This window comes from Sorex fumeus, unplaced genomic scaffold (assembly GCF_029834395.1).
Source record: "Sorex fumeus unplaced genomic scaffold, SorFum_2.1 ptg000019l, whole genome shotgun sequence".
Lineage (NCBI taxonomy): Eukaryota > Metazoa > Chordata > Mammalia > Eulipotyphla > Soricidae > Sorex > Sorex fumeus.
In genome coordinates, this window is record NW_026606076.1 from 40,429,187 (window position 1) to 40,452,053 (window position 22,867).

The 22,867-nt window shown below is 58.3% G+C and overlaps 1 protein-coding gene across 3 annotated transcripts; it reads right to left on the minus strand.

Moving 5' to 3' along the window:
* Window positions 1-1,725: 1,725 nt before the first annotated feature.
* Window positions 1,726-21,048, minus strand: GRK6 (G protein-coupled receptor kinase 6). Of its 3 annotated transcripts, XM_056112887.1 has the most exons (17): window positions 20,824-21,048; window positions 16,904-16,999; window positions 15,381-15,493; window positions 15,150-15,227; window positions 14,880-14,980; window positions 14,493-14,585; window positions 14,311-14,374; window positions 13,822-13,962; window positions 13,384-13,574; window positions 11,836-11,873; window positions 11,648-11,737; window positions 10,242-10,450; window positions 9,543-9,680; window positions 2,662-2,799; window positions 2,429-2,563; window positions 2,222-2,223; window positions 1,745-1,862 (listed from the first exon to the last, which is right to left on the minus strand). In XM_056112887.1, the coding sequence occupies exons 1-17, from the start codon at window positions 20,873-20,875 to the stop codon at window positions 1,760-1,762; spliced, it is 1,782 nt and encodes a 593-aa protein (XP_055968862.1). In that variant the 5' UTR covers window positions 20,876-21,048; the 3' UTR covers window positions 1,745-1,759. The 3 variants fall into 3 exon arrangements, with proteins under 3 accessions (XP_055968861.1, XP_055968860.1, XP_055968862.1); XM_056112886.1 differs by lacking the exon at window positions 2,222-2,223 and having other exon boundaries at window positions 1,726-1,862; window positions 14,493-14,534; window positions 20,824-21,047; XM_056112885.1 differs by lacking the exon at window positions 2,222-2,223 and having other exon boundaries at window positions 1,726-1,862; window positions 20,824-21,047.
* Between the last annotated feature and the right edge of the window lie 1,819 nt (window positions 21,049-22,867).

Sequence of the window (22,867 nt, forward strand, 5' to 3'; positions counted from 1 at the left end):
TCCTGTTGGGGGCTTCTGGAGGACCAGTAAACTGTTAAACCAGCAACAGGGTAATGATCCTCAGGGCCCCCCTCCTCATGCTCACTGTCCCTCTCCAGCCCCCAAGTATGGCCATCAAGACTTGATCAGCTTCACACGGCTGGTTCCCCTGTGTCCCAGAGCCCCTATCCTTCTGTCCAGCTGCACTGCCCACTTGATTTTTGGTTTGGGGGCAACCACTTCGGCGGTGCTCAGGACTTCTTGTCTGTTGCTCACTCTTAGTGGTGCTCAGGGGGCCCCTATGGGATGCTGGGAATCAAACCCGGGTTGGCTGCGTGCAAGGCAAGTGCCCACCTTCTGGTCTCTCTCAGACCCCACTGCCTGCAACAGAGCAGATGGGCAGCCCAGACCTCCCCAAGTTTGGGTTCCTCATAGCATCTCCCACCTGCTCCCTGCTGGGTCATTTTTCCAGCGGGGACTCAGGCCTCATCCCATTGGGGACCAAGGGAACCCCTGGAGGGTCCCACCTGGAGAAATCACCCCAAGCACAGGACACCTGTCAGCCCACGCATTCCATCCCCGATTTAGAGCCTGGCTGGGGGTGGGGAGACTGGCCCCATGAGCAAAAAAGGCAGGCAAGGGGCTGTGCTCGGTCTATATTCACACAGACACACACGGGCAGCTTGCAGCCGACAACACGGAGTAAGAAAAACCGCTTTAAATAATGGAAACAAAAAACAAAACAAAACAAAAAAAAAACAATGAAAACAAAACCCGGGCTCTTGGGTTCCCACGGGACCCTCAGATGGGTCCCTCAGTCTGGGGAGTACCAAAGCTGACGGGTTGGGGGGGCAGTTCCCGTCGGACGAAGCCCCCCGCCGCCACCGAGCGCAGGCTCGCTCACACGCACGCACGCACGCACGCACACGACCCGGACTCCCGCACGGGGATGGGTGGATTATTGCTGGGCACGTGTGTCTCGGGCGAAGAGGGGACTCTGGAATGTTCGACGGGGGGGGGGGGGGCGGCAGGGACGCCCTGGCCCCCGGACCCACACCCCCACCCCCCCTGCGGGGGCATCTCAGGAAGAGGCGCCTTGGGGACAAGGCCCAGCATGGGGGGGTGCAGGGGCGCCCTTTGGAGCTGGAAGGCGGAGGCCGACCCCCTGGGGAAGGCTGGCAGTGGGAGGGCTGGGAGGGGTGGGGCAGCCCCACTTCCGGTCCCACTTTGGCACAGGCCTTGGGGGGGGCTGCAGGGAGAGGTTGACAGAGGCGCCCCCCCTACCCCCACCCTGAATCCCCCCAGCTCCAGCAAGCGCTGAGAAGGGTCAGCAGGGGGGGCGGGGCCTGGAGTCCGGTGAGGCACAAGTGTCCAGCGGGGCAGGCACAGTGCTGGGCTCCAGGGGGTCAGGGCGACCTCGGACGGGGCCCCACCCCACCCAAGTCCCCCCCACTCCGCGGCCAAGCTCCAGGGCGAGGCCTGTGAACACCAAGAGGCGCTCGGCACATCGCTCTCCGTCCCTCTGTCCATCTGTCCGTCCGTCCCGGTCTAGTGCCGAGGGGCGCCCCTGTCCGGGCGGAGCTCAGAGCAGAAGACGCAGGCAGGGGCGGGGTGGGCAGCTGGGGGTAGGGGGAGCACACAGCTCCAGCCGGCCCCCCCTCCACCTCATTCCCCCTGTCCATGGGGGGGGAAAGGGGCCCGCGACGGGCGCGGGCCCCTGGGCACACCCCACCAGGGCCGACAGTGCGTGGCATCCCTGCCGTGGGGGTTGGGGGGGCGCTCAAGTCAGGGGGCTAGAGGCGGGTGGGGAGCTCGAGGTGGGTGGGGAGCTCGAGGCGGGGCGGGAGCTCTTCTTCGCTGTCGCTGCAGTTGGCACAGCAGTCCTGGGGAAAGGGGGGCAGGAGACAGTGGGGGTGGGGAGAAAGAAAAGGGGGGCGCACCCCGTTAGCCTGACGAAACACACAAAGCGGGGCGTAGGGTGGGCTGGCCCTTGTCCCCTGGGGGCTGTGGCAGCTGGGCTCGGGGTCCCTCAGCTAAGCCAGGTTAGCAGCTTGGAGGTGCCCAGGGTGGGGAAGGGGGCCGGGGGGGGGGGGGGCAGCGGGGGGGGGGGGGAGAAAGGGGGGTGGGCACCAGCCTTCTTCTGCCCATATCTCGCCTCTGCCATGGAAGGGCTGCACGGGGGTGGGGGGGCTCCCGTGGCCGGGCAGCAAGCCCACCCCACGGGGAATGTGGATGCGCTCACCTCTGGAAAGAGAAAACAGGCCATGAGCCCGGCCAGGGGCGGGGCGGGGCAGGGGTGGGGGTGGGGAGTTAGGGGGGCCAGCATCAACCGAGGCCACAGCACCCCCAGGCACAGCTGGAGGTCTCCCACCCTCTGTCCCCGGCAGCCAGGTGTGTGTGTGGGGGTTGGGGGGAAGGCCCCCCAAGGGAAACGGAAGGTGGGGGTTACCTGGCGGCTGAAGAGCCTCTGCAGCAGGCCCTTCTTGGGGGGCGCGGGCGGCAACCCTTTCCAATCCAGATCAGGGGGCACGGAGCCGTCCAGCCCGAAGACATTCAGCTCCTGGAAGCACTCGGTCTCCACCATCTGCACAGGGAAGACAGATGCGGCCCCGTCAGGGTGGGAGGGGACCAGGACAGCCCCCCTCCCCCCCACCCTGCCCTTACCACAAGGGTGCACCCCACCTCGTTCTGCCAGGGGATGGGCACGCTGCCCGTGGCGAACTTCTGGTAGAAGTCCTGGTCTGCGGGCTCCAGCTCCACGCCCTTCACTGTGGAGAACTGCTCAATGTCCAGGACGTCTTTGCAGTAGATGGCCTGAGGCTGCGGGGACAGCGGAGGGGGTGACAGTGTCAGGCAGCTCCCATGACAGACAGCACAGGCGGGACGCAGAGACAAGAGAGCTACAGATGCATACACAGATACCCCAGCAGAAAAGAACTGCACAGATCCACACAAGGGCAGACACGGTGTGTACACACACACACACACACACACACACACACACACACAGCAACAGAGCAACACAGCGATTTTTTGTTGTTGTTTTTTGGGGTCACACCAGGCAATGCTCAGGTACTACTCCTGGTGCTGCACTCAGGAATGACTCCTGGTATCAATGCCCAGGGGACCATATAGGATGCCAGGGATCGAACCTGGGTTGGCTGCAGGCAAGACAAATGCCCTACCTGCTGTACTATCCTTCCGGCCCCCAACAAAGAGAGATTTTGACTCACAGACACACAAAGACACTGACACACTGGGCCCAGAGCCACCACAACGGATAGGTAATTGCCTTGCATGTGGACAGCCTGCATTGGATCCTGACGCTCTGTATAGTGCCTTGAGCCCCGGGAGTCAGGAGTAAGCTGTAAGCACAGCCAAGTGTACCCCCCACCCCCACCCAAACAACAGTAAAAAATGATAATAGGGAGCTGGAGCAATAGTACAGTGGGGAGTGTGTTTGCTTTGTACGTGGCCGACCCAGGTTCGATCCTGGCATCCCATATGATTTCCTGAGCACTGACAGGAGTCATTCCTGAGTGCAAGCCAGGAGGAACCTCTGAGCATCACCAGGTGTGACCCAAAACCAAAACACAAACAAAATAATAAAATTTTAAAAGGCCACAGATACACACACAAGGAGATGCGCGCACACACAGATATAGACATACAGACATACAAGATACATACACGCACACGCGGATGTGTGCACTGATACAGCACACACACAACCCTCAGCAGCCTGTACACAAAGACAAACACAAAAAGACACACAGACAGGGACCAAAGCGCTGTGTGTAGTCCTGGCTGCCCGTAGTCCTGGTCCCCACAGTGGATAAGGTGCTTGCTTTGCACGCGGCCGACCCGGCTTCGATCCCTGGCATCCCACAGGGTCCACTGAGCACCGCCAGGTGTGAACCCTGAGCACAGAGCCAGAAGGACTAAGTTCTGAGTAATGCTGGGTGTGGCCCAAAAACCAAAACAAAAGAGGGGGAAAAAAAGGAGAGAAAGGCAGAAAAACACACCACACAGTTCCACAGATACACACACAGATACACACAGTTCCATAGACCCATGGACACAAAGGCCCCCATGCATAGGCCTCGGCCTGTCTAGTGTACCCATCTCTCCCTGAGGATTCTTCCCCTCGGCTGGGGATCCCCCTGACCCCCCCAATCCAGGAGGCTGCCTACAGGGCTCTGTTCCTCTCCCTCTGCATCTGAATTGGGGAACAGGGGCTGACTCTGGGCCCCTCCTGGGAAGGGCTGCCCGTAGTCCTGGTCCCCACAGGCCAGCCCCCAACAGGGGCCCCCAAAACACTCAGATTATCACCTGCTTTGGTTGGGGGGTCTACATCCAGCAGTGCTCAGGGCTTATTTATTTTTTCTGTTCTCAGGCCCCCACCTGGTTGGTACTCAGGGGTTATTCCCAACTCTGTGCTCAGTGATCACTCCTGGCAGGGTTCTGGGGACCCGATGGGGAGCCGGGGATCAAATCTGGGTTGCCTGCATGCAAGGCAAGCACCCTCCCTGCTGTACAATCACTTGGGCCCTCAAGGGCTTATTCCTGGCTCTGTGCTCAGGGATCAGACTTGGAGGACTGTATGGGGTACTGGGAGTCGAACCCCACCAGGAGTGGTCCCTGAGCACAGACTCAGGAGTATATGCCCTGAGCACTGGGTGTGGCCAAAATCAAAACAACGCATGTGGGTTTTTTGGGCTTTTTGGTTACACCCGGAGATGCTCAAGGCTGACTCTTGGCTCTGCACTCAGGGATCACTCCTGGAAGTGCTCAGGGGACACCGTGGGATGCCAGGGAGAATCCAACCTGGTTCAGCCACATGCAAGACAAACACCCTACCCACTGTCCGATGATGGCTCCAGCCCCTGTAAATGGGCTTTAAAGGAGTCTACTATCCAATATGGGCTGGAGCGATAGCACAGCGGGTAGGGCGTTTGCCTTGCACGCAGCCAACATGGCCGACCCGAGTTCGATTCCTCCTCCCCTCTCGGAGAGCCCGGCAAGCTACCGAGAGTATCTCGCCTGCACGGTGAAGCTCCCCGTGACGTATTCAACATACTAAACACAGTAACAAGTCTCACAATGTTACTGGGTCTACTCGCGCAAATCGATGAACAACGGGAGGACAGTGACAGTGACTGTGCCTATCCATTATGTGTATTGTTTATCAACAGAACTGGTAAAAACTGCTGTCATGGATTGGAAAGATTGTACAGGGTACGTCACTTGCCTTGCATGCATCGGACCCTAGTTTGATCCCCAGCACCACACATGGTCCCCTGAGCACCATCAGGAGTGACGCCTGAGCACAGAGCCAGGATTAACCCCTGAGCTGGGAATGGCCCCAACCCTTTAAGCCCAAGGCGGGTGGGGGAGAAATGACCAAGTTTTAGTTCCTAAAAGTTTTAATGTGGGACCTGGCGAGGGAGCAGTTCAGAGGGAAGGAGAATCTGATCTGGATATAGGAGCCCCAGGTTTGATCCACAACTCTGGATGGTCTCAAGCACTGCCAGGGTAACCCTCAACCAGGAATCCCCCAACACTACCAGAAGTGGCCCCAAAAGGGAAAAATAAATAAATCAAAGCCAGATAATGGGATAGCAAGTAGGCCCTTGCCTTACACACGGTGGACGTGGGTTCAATCCCTAGTACCCCATAGGGTCCCCGGAGCCTCACCAGGAGTGATCCCTGAGCACAGAGCCAGGAGTTAGCCCTGGGCACCACCAGATGTGACCCCTCAAGCCAAAATAATAAAAGCAATAGTGGGGCTGGAGTGATAGTACAGCAGGGAGGGTGTTTGCCTTGCACACGGCTGACCCGGGTTCTATCCCCAGCATCCCATAGGGTCCCCCGAGCACTGCCAGGAGTCATTCCTGAGTGCAGAGCCAGGAGTCACCCCTGAGCATCGCTGGATGTGACCCAAAAAGCAAAAAAAACAAACAAAAAATTTTAATAAAAGCAATAGTAAAATTTTTATTCCCTTTCCTTTTTTTTCTTTTTTTTTAATCATTGCAACAATAACCTATATCACACACTCTTGTTGCACCAGGGATGTCAAACAAGAGTGCCACCAAGATGGAACTGAGCAGAGGGGATGGTTCCAGGGCACAAGCCCTCGACCTTATGTCTGCCAGGCAGGGTCTCACCACTGGATCCTCTCAGGCACTCTAGTCAATTTTCTCTTTTTCTTTATTATTATTATTATTATTATTATTATTATTATTTTCTGTCTAACGTTCATTGATTTAAAGAAGGCCTTTGATTCTGTTGAGACGGAAGCGGTCATGGAAGCCCTAGCCAATCAGGGCGTACAAACTCAATACATCAGGATCCTTCGTGAGCTCTATTGCGGATTCACTACCAAGATCTCACCATTCTACAAAGAAGTAATCATCCATATCAAGAGAGGGGTTCGGCAGGGTGATACCATTTCACCAAAACTCTTCAGTGCCACCCTCGAGAACATCATGCGACGACTAGAATGGGAAAACATGGGAGTGAAGATAGATGGTCGGCAACTACACCACCTCCGCTTTGCTGATGACATCGTTCTAATAACACCAAACATCAGCCAAGCGGCACAAATGCTGGCTGACTTTGACCGTGAGTGTGGAAAGGTAGGACTACAGCTGAATCTTACGAAGACAATGTTTATGAGAAACAGCCTTGTTCCTGACGCTCCATTCGCTCTCAACGGAACCACCATCTCCGAATGCAACAGTTATATATGCCTAGGTCGAGAAATCAACATGATGAATGACCTGGCACCTGAGTTGCGCAGGAGGAAGAGAGCGGCTTGGAATGCCTTCAAGAGCATTGAAGAAATAACTAAAAGGACAAAGAACCTCCAGCTACGAGCACATCTCTTTGATTCCACTATTCTTCCTGCATTAACATATGCCTCAGAGACCTGGACCCTACGAAAACAGGATGAGAACGCTATTCGGGTCTCTCAAAGAGGAATCGAAAGAACTATGCTTGGAATATCTCGATTCACTCAAATGAGAGATAGAATCCGGAGTTCTGATCTTCGTCAACGCTCAAGAATCAGGGACGCTGTCTCATTTGCCAAGACATCAAAAATCAGATGGGCTGGACACGTAATGAGGTTTACAGACAACCGCTGGACTAGAGTCATTACTGATTGGATTCCACGGGACATCAAAAGATCACGTGGACGCCCACCTATAAGATGGTCAGACTTCTTCATCAAGACCCTAAATGATCGGTTTGAGGCTCTGCATGTTCCTAGAACAAACAGATACCATTGGGCTACGCTAGCACGCAACCGGGATGAATGGAGACGTTACTGGCACCCGCTCGAATAAATCGATGAATAAAGTAAAGTAAAGTAAAGGCCCTCCCGTTGATCGTCGATTTGCTCGAGCGGGCCCAGTAACGTCTCCATTGGAGACTTTGTTGTTACTGTGTCTGGCATATCGAATACTCTCGGTAGCTTGCCGGGCTCTCCGAGAGGGGCGGAGGAATCGAACTCGGGTCGGCCATGTTGGCCACGTGTAAGGCGAACGCCCTACCCGCTGTGCTAATAATGGGGATTAAGTGATTAAGTGATTATTATTTTAATTAAAAACAGATTTGATGTGGAGGTTTCAGGAAGGGGAAGGTGGGGGCAAAAGAGTAATGCACTCAAGAGAGACCATGGGCTTCCCCGAGGTCACAGAGACCCCTCCACACACCCCAGCATTAGATATGGAAGCAGGAAAGTCCCCATTTCCAGAGGAGAGATTCGGGCGCCACATGTGCCCGGCCACGTGGGCACAAGCAGCACATGGGCTCGGGTAGCATATGCGCCTCTAACCGGTTTGCTAACATTTTTATTAGGGGTTTATTAGGCACACCCAGCGGTGCACGGGGCTCCCTCCTGGCAGGGCTAGGCGGTGGTGGGGATTGAACTGGGGTCAGCTCCATGCAAGGCAAGTGCCCTTCCTTCAAGGTTACTTCTCGGGTCTCTGATCTTGCAAACCTTTTCCCTTTTCTAACTTGGGGCCAGTGGGATGACGTCTAGGTGAAATGACAAGTAGGGGGGAATAAAATGGGCAGGAGTTCACTTTGGGGCAGCGGCGACAGTCCCAGAAGGGAAGGTGACTCTGGATGCGGGTTGAACTGCCGCCGCGCCCCCCCCCCCCGCCCCCCGCACACTGCTCCCAACAGGGGTGCGGCCACCACACCCACCATTTAAAAGCAATAGTGGCACCTTTGCTGGGTAACCTCAAGAGCCACCCCCCCGCCCCACTCCTACTGGACACTCCCGAAAGACCTTGTCACCCCGAGACTTTGACCTCAACCTTCTCCACTCCTGTCTCCTTGCTCGAGTCGAGGCGCCCTGCCAGGCCCTCCACGCCTTCCCCCTCCTGGGTATGCTCACACCCTACTTTTTGGCACGGCTCTTCACATAGCTGAGGTCCCTCGGGGACCATCCCATCTAAAAATACCCTCTTCATTCATCTCCCCCCTTCCCTGCCCTTTTGCTGATGTTCTTATTGCCATGACTGAGAGCGGGGGCCGGGGGCAGGGGGGGTCCCTCCCACCTCTGCCTGCATACACCAGGGCCTGCTGTTTGCCGGGGGTAGGGGGGGCACACCCCTCAAAATTTGATGCTCACCTACATTCTGGGTTGAGTATTCACTGGGGCCGCCTGTCCTAGCCAGGGGGGCTCAAGTGGCTTTTAGTCATGTGGTTGCAGGGAGGGGGGTTGTCATACTCTTTTCAGCTGGGGTGCCCGTACACACGGCCAGGAATGCCTTGAAGGGGCCAAGGGTCCCAGACAGAAGCACAGACAGGGGTCCCGGGCATCCAACTAAGGCTAGAGCCAGGTTCTGAGCCCAAGCTCTGCATGCAAGAGGCCTGGATTCCATCTCCGGCACTGAGGGATCCCTTGTACCCCACTGCAAGTGACCTCCTGAACAGAGCTGAAAGTGGCTTCCAAATTCCCCAGACTCCAAAGAAAACCTCACAGCCTTGGGCCAAAGACACAGGACAGGGGCTGGAGCAATAGCACAGCGGGTATGGCATTTGCCTTGCACGCAGCTGACTCGGGTTCGATTCCCAGCATCCCACAGGGTCCCCTGAGCACCGCCAGGAGTAATTCCTGAGTGTAGAACCAGGAGTAATGCCTGACCATCGCCAGGTGTGACTCAAAAAAAGTGCGCGCACACACACACACACACACACACACACACAAAGACACAGGATGGGGGAAAGGCACTTGCTGTGCACGAGGGGAACCAGGCACCACACAGGGCCCCACAAGCACCACTAGGTGTGATCCCTGAGCACAGAGACAGGAGTCAGCCCTGAACACTGCCAGATGTGGTCAAGCAACAATCACCCACTTGCAGCCTCGAGTTTGCAAGGCTGTGTGCGGTCAACTATTCGTTCCTCTATGCCCCTTAACTTGCTCTATACCTCTAATTCTTTTTTTTGGGGGGGGGAGAACAACACACAGCAATGCTCAGGGCCGACTCCTAGTTCTGTGCTGATGGATTGCTTCTGAGGGGACCATACGGGGTTCAAACACTCACGTCGGGTTTGAAGGGAGGTTCCAACATGCCTGCTCCCAGCCGCTTGAAGTTCAGCTTCTTGAAGAGGGGGTGTTCCTTCACCTCGCGGGCGCCGCCCCCGCGACAGCCCAGGCGCTCGCCAGGGTCCTTACAGAGGAGCTGTGGCAGGGCAAGGTGCCTGTCAGTAGGGCCCCCAGCCCAGGGCAGAGGTGCCCCCCATTGGAGTGGATGAGGGAGGGGCAGCTAGTCAGGGTGGGCGGGGCTTCACCACTGCATGGGAAATCAGGAGTGGTGGGTGAGGCTTTAATTGGTGGGGGGGGCGGAGCGACAGCACAGCGGCGAGGTCGTTTGCCTTGCATGCAGCCTCAGGTTCGATCCCTGGCATCCCTTAGGTTCCCCAGGAAACTGCCAGGAGTCATTCCTGAGTGCAGAGGTAGAAGTAACCCCTGAGCATCGGTGGGTATGACCCAAAAGGCCAAAAAATATACAAATAAATAAATAAACAAATTGGTAGGCGGGGCTCCACACGGGAAATCTGCTGTGGTGGGCAGGGATTCATGACAGTGCAAGGGGCTTTTAAGATGCTGGGCATGGCTTTGATGTAGTGGGCGGGGATACACAACTGGGTGGGGAAATCTCCTGCAGTGGGTGGGGCTTTAGTAGGATGGGTGGGGCGCTAGGGTGGTGGGAGGGGCTCCGCGAGTGGTGGGCGGGGCTAACCTGGGAACAGAGGGAGCGGGCCAAGGGTGAGAAGTGCTCCGAGTACTCCTCGGTCACTTCCTTCACCAGCCGCTCCACCTCCTCCCTCTTGATTTTCTTCTTCCTCTGCTGAAAGGGCGACTGGCCGGCGATCATCTCGTACAGCAGGCAGCCCAGCGCCCACCAGTCGGGGCTGAAGGTGTACCGCTCATTCTTGACCACCTCCGGAGCTGGGAGAGGGGGGTGGTCATGGCACCGGGGTCAGGAGGGGCCCACCCTGGGCTGGAGCGATAGCACAGAGGAGAGGGCGTTTGCCTTGCACATACCCGACCCAGGTTCGATCCCCAGCATTCCATAGGGTCCCCCGGGCACCGCCAGGAGTAATTCCTAAGTGCAGAGCCAGGAGTAACCTCTGAGCATTGCCGGGTGTGACCCAAAAAATAAAAAAGAGGGGGCCTTTTACCCAGGTTCAGAACCCCTAAGACGGTGCTCAGCAAGAAACATATTTGCAGGGGTAGAGGGGAAGGGAGATCATATGATGTACCACAGGTTTGGGTCACACCCCAGTGGTATTTCAGGAAACATGTAAATCAAACCGAGGTCACTGCACTCAGGGCAGCAAAGGAACTGAACCCCAGTATTATCTCTGTGATCTGTAACCTGCCTTTCTTCCTGGTTTTTGAGTTTTTTGTTGTTGTTTTTGGATTTTGGACCGATCACAATCACGATCATCCTGTTGTTCGTCGATTGCCTTGAGCAGGCCCCAGTAACGTCTATTCGTCCTAGCCCTGAGATTTTGGACCAGGCAAGAATAATTCCCGGTTGGCTCTGTGCATAGGATTTACTTCTGGCGGTGCTCAGAGGACCATAGATGTCGGGGATACAACCCGAGTCAGCTGCATGCAAGGCAAATGCCCTCCCTGCTGTACTATCTCTCTAGCCCCCTTCCTTCCTGTTTCTGGGTACACCCTAGTGCTCAAGAGTTGCTTCCAGTGGTGCTCAGGGGACCAGGAGGTGCCAGGAATGATACGTCCCCCATGCCAAGCCTCTGCTAAGCTCCTTGAGCTAATACTCCAGCCCAGTTCCCTGGTTTCACTTCTATTAATAAATAAATAACTAAATCTTTGTTTTGGTTTTGTTTGGAGCCACCCCCAGCCGCGCTCAGGAACTTACTCCTGACTCTGGGCTCAGGAATCACTCCTGGTGGGACTCAGGGGACCCTATGAGGTGCCAGGGATCGTATCTTGGGTGGGCTCTGTGCAAGGCAAACTGCCCTATCTGCTGTACTATCGCTCCAGCCCCAGCACCCCAAATTCTCAAAGAAGAAGAACACTTCCTGCTTGTTCCCCAGAGCACAGGAGACTCCAGGCAGAAGGGGAAGAAGAATCTGGGCGGACTGGAAATGGGCTGGCAGAGGGGGGACTCACCCATGTAACCCACAGTGCCCACGCGGCCCTTGATGGTCTGGCCCTCAGGCACATGCACAGCCAGGCCCAAGTCAGAAATACGGATGTGCCCTAGAGGTGAGGGGAGAATCCAGGATCCAAATAAGCTAGTGAACTAGACGCCCCCCAACCTCCCTCCCTGCCCCACCCCACATGGGGGCCCCACCCACCGTGGTCATCCAACAGAATATTCTCTGGCTTCAGGTCCCTGCAGGAGAGAAGGAAGGGTCAGCAGAAGCCCAGTCCACTAGGGAGGCGGATGGGGTCACCCCCCCCCCAGCTCGCTTTCTGGGTAAGGGTATGGAATGAGGGGTGCAGATGGGGCCCACAGATGCCCCTCTGCCAGAAGTCAAGACTTGAGAGTGCAGGGGCTGGAGCAATAGCACAGCAGGTAGGGTGTTTGCCTTGCACACGGCTGACCCAGGTTCGATTCCCAACATCCCATATGGTCCCCCGAGCACCGCCAGGAGTGATTCCTGAGTATATGAACCAGGCGTAACTCCTGTGTATTGCCGGGTGTGACCCAACAAATCAAAAAAAAAAAAAAAAAAACTTGAGAGTGCAAAGAAGGACCTGGGGGGCAAATGGGGGAGCACATGCCATGGGGAGGGACCGGACCAAGCCCTCCTCCCCATGGGCCAGCCCTTCCCAGCTTGGGTGGCTGCTGTCACATTCCCATCTGTCCAATGGGGCCAACCAAATCCATTCTCCTCCTGAGGCTGGGTGGGGCACAAATGAAATTAGCCAGGGGTAGTCCTTGGCATGCACAAGGCTGGGAGCTGGATCCTGAGCACTACTGAGCATTGCCTGGTAGGCCCTGAACAAGGCCCCCGCTCCCCCACCCCCCCACCTCTGGGAGGCCAAGCTATCAGGAGTCACCCTGCACCCCCAAACACAGCTGGACCTAGCCCCCAGAATCACAACAAATACATTAGGGGAAAAAAAATCATTCTCACAAGGATTGAGAAGATAGAGCTTAAAGTGGAAATGTACATCGGGCAGGCAGAGAAGCTCAGATTTGATGTTCGGGTACCCCGTGACCTCTCTGGCACCACTGGGCATAGCCCTGGATGCCTCCAGCACCCCAGACCCAAGCCCATGAACAAAAAGACCCACACCACAAGAAGGAGCTTTTCTTTGGTGCCACAGATCAAACCCTTGGTCTCGTGAATGTCAGGCACATGGTCACTGTCACTGTCACTGTCCTCCCATTGTTCATCGGTTTGCTCCAGTGGGCCCAGTAACATTGTGAAACTTGTTACTGTGTTTTGGCATATCGAATACGTCACGGGGAGCTTGCCAGTCTTTGCCGTGCAGGCAAGAAACTCTTGGTAGCTTGCCGGGCTCTCCAAGAGGGGCGGAGGAATCGAACTCAGGTTGGCTGAGTCAGCTGCATGCAAGGCAACCACCCTACCCGCTGTGCTATCTCTCCAGCCCTGGTACATGATTTAATATTATTAAAGTGCCATCAACATATTTGCTCATAGAACCCCCATAAACTGTAAGTCAGGAAATCTCCTGGGGTTCCCAGAGTTGAGAACAGGAAGTGGGCATCGCCTGAGGTCCCACACAGAGGGGACATTTCCCACCATGCCCAGTGTACAGGTGTGTGTCAGAGCACCCCCACCAACCACTGCACACACAGTCTCACTCTCACACTCTCACACACACACTCTCTCTCTCTCTCTCTCTCTCCCCCCCCCCAGGTGCCCGCCTACCTGTATACTATGCGTTCCCGATGCAGGTCCTCAAGGCCACAGCAGATCTCGGCGGCGTAGAAGACTGCTCGGGCCTCGGTGAAGCCGGCCTGGCCCATGTGGTAGATATGAAACTTAAGGTCCCCGCCGTTCATCAGCGTCAGCACCAGACACAGTGCGTCCTTGGTCTCGTAGGCGTAGGCCAGGCTCACCTATGGATGGCCAAGGGGACCCAAGCCTTCAGGCAGGGGGGTCAAGGTCTGCCTGGTGGCAGCCGGCCAGCCACCCGGAAGAATCCTTCAAGCCCAGCTTCTTAGCCAGGCCTGGGACCAAGGGCCTCGGGCATCTCCGAGGGGTGGGCGGGGCTTGAACCAGGGGGCGGGGCGAGGCTTGAACCAAGGGGCGTGGAGGGAATGAGCCAATGGGAGGCAGGGGGCGGGGTCTCCTGGATGTACTTACTACAAACCTACTGTTCACTTTCTCCAGGATCTGTTTCTCGTTGAGCGCCATGGCCTCCCCCTTCCGCTTCTTGATCCGTTTCTTTTCGAGTTTCTTGCAGGCATACATCTTGCCCGTGGCCCGCACCTGGCAGGCGCAGACCTGGAACCAGGGCAAAGGGGGCCGGGGAGATGATTCGTGTGGCGGAGCATGACAAGTGCGTACGTGTGCGTGCACGCGTGTGTGTGTGTGCGTGTGTGTGTGTGTGTGTGCGTGTGTGTGGCTTCCAGGCTTCAGAGGGAACAAGGGGACCAGGACATGTGCATGTATGTATGTCTGTGTGTCTGTCTTCCAGGGGCAAAGGGGGCCAGGGAGATGGTTCATGTGGCAGAGCATGACAGGTGTGTGTATGCATGTGTGTGTGTGCGCATGTGCGTGTGGCTTCCGGGGCTTCAGAGGGGCAATTCCCACCCCCCCCAGCCACCCTTCATCCACCCACTCACCACTCACCTCCCCAAAGCCGCCTTTGCCCAGGACTCGGTATTGCCTGAAGGTATTTTTGGTCACCGGCTGCCTATAGGCAAGGGGGTTAGGGAACAAAGAGAGGTGGGGGAGGGGCTGAGCAGGCCCACACCCCCCCCCCACCCTGCCCTATCAGGGCCCCAGCCACCCCTCCTCAGCAAGGGTCTCACCTTTCCAGCCATTTCCACTGCAGGAAACGATTGAAGTAGATGCTGTCGAGGTAGTCGGCAAAGGGGGCCATGCTCAAGAACTCATGGGTGAGCCTGTGACAGGTTCTGGCTAAGCCCCAGGTTCCCAGGGTCCGAGGCCAGGCACCCCCTACTCCCACCCTGGGTGCCTGCCTAGTCCGGAAGGCCTCACTCACCCTGGGGCCACCCCTCTGCCCGGGCCTTCCACCTCATACTGCTGCGGCGACAGCCACCGCCCAGAGAAGGCAAATCACCTGGCCGGGGACACACAGCAGAGCAAGCCCCCCAAGGGGGCGGCTTGGGGCCTGTTCTGGGAAGCCTGGTGGACCCAAGGGGCAGCAGGGAGGGTGGGAGGTGGCACACGCTTACCGGGTGAGCTCCTGGAAGAGGTCTTTGCAAGGCCCCTGTTCCAGCCGCTGGGTACAGGTTGTCACCAGCTGCCGGGGAACCTCTGGGATGAGGTCAGGACCCTGGGGACGGGGCACGGACGGGTCAGGGCAGGGGGTATTTTCAGGGGCTGGCGGGCTCCCCCCACCCCCGCACTGTGGTTACTGCATCTGCAGTCACCCCTCTCCCCAGCCCGGAGCCTGCCCCCTGCGGCCACTGTCACCACCAGCAGCCACTTAGTGGCTCTCTCACCGTGTGGCTCAGAAAATTCTGTATCAGCCGCCGCCCACACGCCTTCCGCTTCTCGTCAGGAGTCACCTCATACTCGGCCTGCAGGGTGGGGGGAGGCCAAGGCAGAGGGTTGAGAGGGTTGAGGGCCTGGTGCCGGGGGGCGGGGGCAGCGCTGGCCCGAGGGGCAGGGTTGGGGGCGACGGGGTCAGAGGTGGAAGGGAGGTGCCGGGTCTCGGCCCGCCTGGCACTCACCACCCCGTCCAGGAAGGCGATGCAGTGGGTCAGCTCGGGCCGGGTGGCACAGAACTCCCGGAAGAGCAGGCGCCCGATGGGCTGGCGCTCACACAGGCTGTGGTAATCATGTTCTGTGCAAGGAGGGGGCAGAGGTAGGGGGTGCTGGGTGCCCAGGGCAGTCCCAGCTAGACCCTTCCTAGCCTTGAGGTGGGCAGCAGCTGCAGTGGGAGAGGAACTTGGCATTCGGCGGCCCAGAGATGGCAAGTAATGAGCCCGAGGTCACACAGCTTTGGAGTCTCAGTGGAGCCCCACCATGCCACGCCCCTCCCCTTCCCTCCCTGCCACTTTCGCTGGGTTCTCGGGGTTCTGACTCCCATCCAAGCTAGAGCTGGGTGCTGTGCGGCCACCTGCTGCTGTCTGGCAGGCTAGGAAATCAGGGAGGAAACTGTGGCTTCCGGGGAACACCGGCCCGGCCTCCTTCCCAGGCAGGGCCCCAGGCGCAGGTGCAAAGGGCCTGGGATCCTTCCTCCCCTCTCAGAGAACCTGTCATGGTATCTGTGCTGAGGGGGGCCCCCCCAGCCCCAGCTCCAGGGCTGAATCAGAAGTGGGGACCCCAAGGCAATGCATCTGGGGGTGTCCCCAGCATCTCCACTGCCTCCTGCTATCCCGGAGGCCGGGCTCAGCCACCAGAGGCCTGACTAGTCCCTTTCTTGACATCTCACAGACGTTGCCCCAGGGGTCAGGGTGATAGTACAACGGGGAAGACATTTGCCTTGCGCACGGCCAACCCCAGGTTCGATCCCTAGCATCCCACAGAGTCCCCCGAGCACTGCCAGGAATAATTCCTGAGTGCAGAGCTCAGTAATTCCTCTGAGCATCGGTAGGTGTGACTCAAAAAGCCAAAAAAAAAAAAAAAAAGAGAAGAAGAAGAAGCTCCCCGTGACATATTCGATATGCAAAACACAGTAACAAGTTTCACAATGTTACAGGACCCACTCGAGCAAATCGATGAACAACGGGAGAATAGTGATAGTGATAGTGCCCCAAATTTGGGGTCAAAGAGAGAGTACATGAAAGGGCGTCTGCCTTGCATGCCACCAACCCGAGTTCAATCCCCGGCCTCCAATAAGGTCACCATGGGAACACGACTAGGAGTGATCCCTGAGCAGAGCCAAGAGTGACCCTTGAGGAGGGCTGGAGTGATAGCACAGCAGGTAGGACGTTTGCCTTGCACGCGGCCGACCCGGGTTCGATTCCCAGCATCCCATAGGGTCCCCTGAGCACCGCCAGGAGTAATTCCTGAGTGCAGAGCCAGGAGGAACCTCTGTGAATCGCCAGGTGTGACCCAAAAAGAAAAAAAAAAAGACCCTTGAGCATCACTGGGTGTGGGCCCCCCGCCAATGATATATCTCCCCCTCCCCACCAGGTCCCCTGTTCCCTCTGCCAAGTCTAGAAACAGAACTGGGAGTGAATGAAGTCTTTCTGCCCTCGCCCTGGGATGGGGGTCTCCCATGCCCCCTAATCTCTGCCCCAGGCCTCACCTAGGTGCAGCCGCAGCTCCTCGCACTGGCTAATGTGAGGGAACTGGAGCATCTGCCGCCATTTCTTGCTCTTGCCTTTTCGGGTACCGCCACCGCCTGTGGGAACAAAGGGCAGAGGCTGTGGGGTCCCCGTGCCACCCGGCCTGGGGACACCCCAGTCACGCTTCAGGGGGTCACTCTCGTGGGTGGGCTGGGGATGGAACTCTGGGCCTCGCACACGGCCCAACACCAGCTTTGACCCTCCGAACCCCTTTCCCTGGGCCCAACCTTGCAGCCCGTGACTCTCGGTGAGGTTCAGAGGGCGGTGGGTTTGGGGTGGGCCTTCCCTCCACAGAATCTGCCTCTTTGGCTTCTTTTGAATTTTTTTTTTCTTTTGGCAGTGTTCCTACTCAGCAGTGCTCAGGGGTTACTCCTGGCTCTGCACTCAAGAATTACTCCAAGGGCCTGAAGCAATAGCATAGCGGGTAGGGCGTTTGCTTTGCACACGGCCAACCTGGGTTTGATTCCCAGCATCCCATAGGGTCCCGAGCACCGCCAGGAGTTATTCCTGAGTGCATGAGCCAGGAGTAACCCCTGTGCATCACCGGGTGTGACCCCAAAGAGCAAAAGAAAAAAAATTACTCCTAGAGGTGCTCGGAGGACCCTATGGGGATCAAACCCAGGTCACAAGGCGAGTGTCTTACTGGCTGGACTATGCTCCAGTGCCTCTCTAGGTTCTAAAACACAGACACTGGGCCGGAGCGGGAGTACAGAGAGGAGGGCACTTGCCTTGCCTGCGTCCAGCACTGGTTCAATCCCTGGCACCCCGCCAGGAGTGTTCTCCAAGTGCCCAGGCCTGAAGGAAGCCCAGAGCACAAGAGTGACACCCCCCCCAAAAAAAAAAACTTGAAAATAAATGGAATAGACTAGATCCTGGCAGTGTCCAGGCCCTTATTGGCCAGGCATTGCCTGCCTCAGAGACGTCAGAGATGATGAGACGGGGTGGCACTAAAGCCGCCATTCAGGAGGCTGCCTGCACCCAAAGGTTCCCCTGGGTCTACCGCTTGCCTCAGTTTACCTGACACAACACCCCGCTGCTGGGGAGCTGCGGAACACCCAGTTCCCAGCTCAAATACCGCCCAGAGCCAGATAGAAATGGTGAATGGGGTCAGAGGTGAGTGATAGGGAGTGGTGGGGAGTGCAGCCAAGTGGCCCAGGCAGGCACCGGCCCACCAAATGCTCGCCCAGTGTCAGGCTATGTACTGCCCACGGTGACCAGTGCTCCTGATTACTCAGAGGCAGCTGGGGAAGCCCACCTGTCCTCTGATCTCCCAGGGCGAGGGATAGGGCGGCTGGCAGAATCAGCAGGGCATGCACCCAGCCTGCTGGAAGGTCCCAGTTCCATCCCTGCCACCACATGGCCCTGGTTGGGGGGAGGGGCGGGGGTGGTCCCTGAGCACTGCCAGGCCTGGGTCCCACTGGGAGAGACCCCTGTTAGAGAGACCAAGGCAGAAAACACACAGGCGCACCCACAAACAAGACGCGTGAGAGTCTGGCCGGATGTGGCCCCCAGGTAGAGACTGGAAACTCAAAAAGCCTGGGTTTGAACTTCCGGTTCTCATCACCGACTTCTCAACAAGGGTGATTTCTCCAGAACGACTTCAAGCCACCACGAGAGGTGCAGAGAGGGCACAGAAGCCCATCAGTACCGCTCTCGGTGGGGGTGGCGGTGAGGTTGTGGAGTCAGGGAGGGGTCCAGGCCCCAGCTCCCACCACTTGGTGGCTGCAGATAACCATTCTCTCTCTCTCTCTCTCTCTCTCCTTGGTCTGGCCTCAGTTTCCCCTCAGGTTTCCGCCGCCCAGTTTCCATGTGATCTTGAGTGAAAGCTGGGTGGGGGTTGGGGAGGCGAAGGCCCAGCTATGGGGATCTAAGTAACCAGGGGGAGGAAGTAGACCCCATTGGGCAACCTCTCTGCAGCCCCCTTCCCCAGCCCCTCCCCCCCAGAGCCGGTGCCCCACACCCGGCATTGCTTCACTGGCAAGTGAGCAACAGAATCACTCCTCAGCTGGGGTTATGGCCCCACCAGAAGGGGAACTCCTCTCCTGCCCCCGCACATCCCTCCCCCCCCTTCATCCGCTGCTGCACCCCCCCAACCCCCCCTCCACGCGGCTACTTCCTCCTCTCTCTCCTCCCAGACCACATCAAGGCAAGTCCGACTCACATGCAAATTGCCCATCGCCCCTAGCTGGGCTCACCCCCTGCCCCGATCTCGGCTACACCCAGACAGACCCGGGTCCCACATGGGTCCCGAAAGGAGGTTCCGCCACATAAGCAATCCCTGGGTTCCAGGAACAGCAGAGAGAGCTTGGGAGGTGACAGAGCCAGACGGGAACTCAGTTGGCGGGGCTCAACCCTGCTCCTGAGCCAACATCCCCACGCTGGGCATCTCTTAGATGCCAACGGCCACCCAGTCTTTCCAAACACCAGCAGCCAGAACGCTCGGGAAAGGCTGGAGGGAGGCAGCCAACGCCAGTGCCCAGGACTCGGTGATACACTGAGATCCTGCAATTCTCACTCCGCACGACCAGCTGACGCGCAGAGTGGTCTGTCTTGTGGTGTGCAGCTGGGAGGGACGGAACCCAGGGTCCCAGTCTCACTGTATCACTGGCCCCTCCCCAAGACACACACACAAACGCACACACGCACACACTAGTCAGTCCCTTGCCCGTGGCTGAAGGCGGCTGCCCACACTTCAGCGTCATCTCTGCAGACCTGAGGCTGAACTCGCTGCTGCCCTGCCTGGCTCTCCCCACCCCTCCTCCCTGGCAGGCCGGATGACGAGGCAGAACACAATCATGGGGAGATGCCCCCAGACAGAGGCTGGCAGAACAGCAGATAAAGGAGGTTCCGCATGAAGAAACGTAAGGCGGGGGTCACTTAGAAAGGCACCCGGAGAGCACCCCAGTCCCAGAGTTTGTACGGGGGGGCCCCAGGTTCTTCTACGATTCCTCGAGACCTGTGTGGCAGGCAGCCCACGAGAGCAGTGCCCCTCCCCCCACCCGAGCCTTAGTTTCCCACCTGTGAAATGGGCCTCGAGCAGCAGCTCTCCACTAGAATGGGGAAACGCTCCTGGGCCCCACTCTGAGCATTCCCATAAGACTGGGTCCGAGCCCCTGGCGAGGATGAGACCCAGCTAGACAGACAGAGAGGGGCAAGGGCAGAGGGAGGCAGGACGGCCAAGCCCTGGAGGGTCGGCCACCGGGCTGGGAGGCGGATCCCACAGTGGGTGGGACCCGGGAGCAATCGGACAACCCAGATACCCAAACCCTGGGGCCAAGGCGGCCACGCGGGCCTTCAAAGCTCGGCTCTCCCTTAACTTCCCTGCCGGGGCGCCCCACTTGTGGGTTTCCAGGGGCCAAAACGGTGACTCATTCGCCTCTGTCCCCAGTGCTCCAAGGCAACCGGCAAGGGGCTTCGGTATGGTCTGGTATCTATGATGGGTGTTGGTGCGCGGGGGATTCCCTTCCATTCATTCTCCAAACCGTCCCCCAGCACCAACTTTGCGCCTGGTCCGGCCGGGCTCCCGGGCACGTGTTGCAGAGTGACCCGTTCCGGGGGGTGGGTGGTGAGGGCCTCCCTGCGGCGGGGAGCCGCTCCCCTGGCTCACGTCCCACCCTACCCTCTTCCTTCCTCTCGGCCTCTCTCACCCTTCGCGCACCGCACTCCCCCCCCCAACCCCGTCCGCCAGCCCGCCCCGAGGGCGGAGGCCTGACCCCCGCCCCTTCCTGGGCCCCGGCTCCCCGGGGCAGGTGCGGAGGAGGCGGCCAGGGGTGGAAGGTGTGGGGGGTGGGGGGGTGGGAGAGGCCCGAAAGGGCTCGTGCGGGCACGGGGTGGTGCCGCGCTCGGGGCGCCCCGCGTGGCCCGCACCCGGCAGCCTCACCTTCCCGGGCCTTGAGTAGCACCGTGTTCGCTACGATGTTCTCGAGCTCCATGGGCTGCGGCGCCACCGGCCCCGCGCCGGACAGCGCCGCCGGCCGGGATCGCGAGCGAGGGCCGCGGGGGCCGGATGGCGATCGGCGCGGCTCGGCTCGGCTCGCAGTGACCGCGCCGCGGCCTCCCCGGCCTCCGGGTCCGGCCGCCGCCGCCGCCGCCGCCGCCGCCGCCCGCGGTGCTCTCCCCGCCTCCTCCCCGGGGGCCACCCCGGTTCTGTCCACGCCCCCTTCACGCCCACTGTTTACTTTGCTCGACCAATAAGCAGAAGGGTGCTCCCCGCGCCGCCTTTCCATTCGCCAGCGGCTTCCGAGGTCCCCGCCCCCCGACCACGGGATTGGCCCAAAGACGTATGGAAGCGGGACATCTACGTCATCTCTTCCTGGTTGGCCTGCGGGTGCGGCTCAGCCCCCGGGTTCGAATTTCTGGACCGTGATAGGAGAACGAAGTGCCAATTAGGGCCGAGCCCTCCGCTGGGGCTGCGGAGGTGGGGCGTCTAAAGTCACGCCTTGGAGTCGAGCTGTTTGATTGGATGCTGGAAGCGTCAGTTATGTCCAGCCCTGCACTCTGATTGGAGCATCGTATGGGAGTGTGGACCTGGTCCTAGTAGCTCGCCTTTGCTTTTCTAGGGTTTGTAGGGGACGCACTTAATATCGTAGGCCTCCAGTGGGCGGGCCGCGCTTTCTTGGGTCCTGGATCCGGCCGTTTTCCTCTGCGTTGGCCCATCCGTAAAGGCCCATCCGTGAACTCCCCTGGGAGCGGGAAGAGGCCCAGAGTTACCGGTCACCTCCCCAGCTGCTCGCGGGTCTCCGACCCGGCCGCCTTGGGCATCCCCTGCTTCGCCCCCGCAGCAGGATGTTATGATTTCTCTCCACCCATACGGCCTTGCTCGCCCTGGGCCTCCTGCTACCTTATAAGGCAGCGCTCTTACCAGGGACTGGCTCACACCCATTATACAGGTGAACAGCTGAGGTCCTGTAGCTGGCTCCGGGCCGGAAGACTAGAGAAGAATCCTGGGCTGACATTGTGAGGCTAATCAACACCTTCAAGTTCAACATACTCCCACTTCTTACACATCAGGAAGCGGAGGCTTGCCCCAACTCTGCTACTCAGGCAGAGCCAGATTCTGGGAGGCTTCCCCATCCCATTCATCCAAAACGAAGGAGCATGCGCTCTCTGCCAGACACCAAGTCAGGTGCTGAGGAACCTTGTGTGTGGGGTCAGCCCGAACTCCCTGCTTGCAGGCTAGAAGCGGGGCGAAAGGGGATCACTCTACATAAACAGAGAGTCTCTAGGAGTTAAGTGCTATTAAGACACTCCGGCTAGGGAGCTGGAGCAATAGCACAGCGGGTAGGGCGTTTGCCTTGCACGCAGCCGACCCGGGTTCGATTCCCAACATCCCATAGGGTTCCCCGAGCACCACCAGGAGTGATTCCTGAGTGCAAAGCCAAGAGTAACCCCTGAGCATCGCCGGGTGTGACCCAAAAAACAAAAAGCAAAAAAAAGACATTCCCGATAGACCGGGCCGGAGTGACAGGCTCTGGCGCTTGCCTTGCATGCAGCGGGCACGGGTTCAACTCCCAGCACCCAGTTAGGGTCCTCCGAGCCTTCCAGAAATGATCCTTGAGCGCAGAGGCAGGAGAAAGCCCTGAGCACCACCAGGTATGGTTCTCCTCCACACACAAAAATTCCTGAAGGGAGCCAGAGGGTAAAGCACATGATCTCTGAGCACAGAGCCAGGAATAAGTCCTGAGCCTCAGGGTGTGCCTCCTCAAAAAAAAAAAATCCCGGTAAACAAAACATCATACACTAAGATACTTGCCTGACATCCTGCCAACCCCAGATCAAATTCCCCATATGGGCCCCCTGAGCATCACCATGGGTCACTCCTGACCCGAGCCAGAAATAGTCCCTGAGCACTAGTGTTGGCCCTAAACTCCCCCCACCCTCAAAAATAGTCAGAAATTGGACCCAGAAAATAGTTCAAAAGGGCT

Coding starts and splice junctions, on each gene's coding strand:
- GRK6 (XM_056112887.1), bottom strand. CDS start 20,875: ATGGAGCTCGAGAACATCGTAGCGAACACGGTGCTACTCAAGGCCCGG. Junction 15,228..15,380: donor TCGCCTTCCTGGACGGGGTG/GTGAGTGCCAGG, acceptor CCCACCCTGCAG/GCCGAGTATGAGGTGACTCC. Junction 13,575..13,821: donor AAGTGAACAGTAGGTTTGTA/GTAAGTACATCC, acceptor GGCCATCCATAG/GTGAGCCTGGCCTACGCCTA.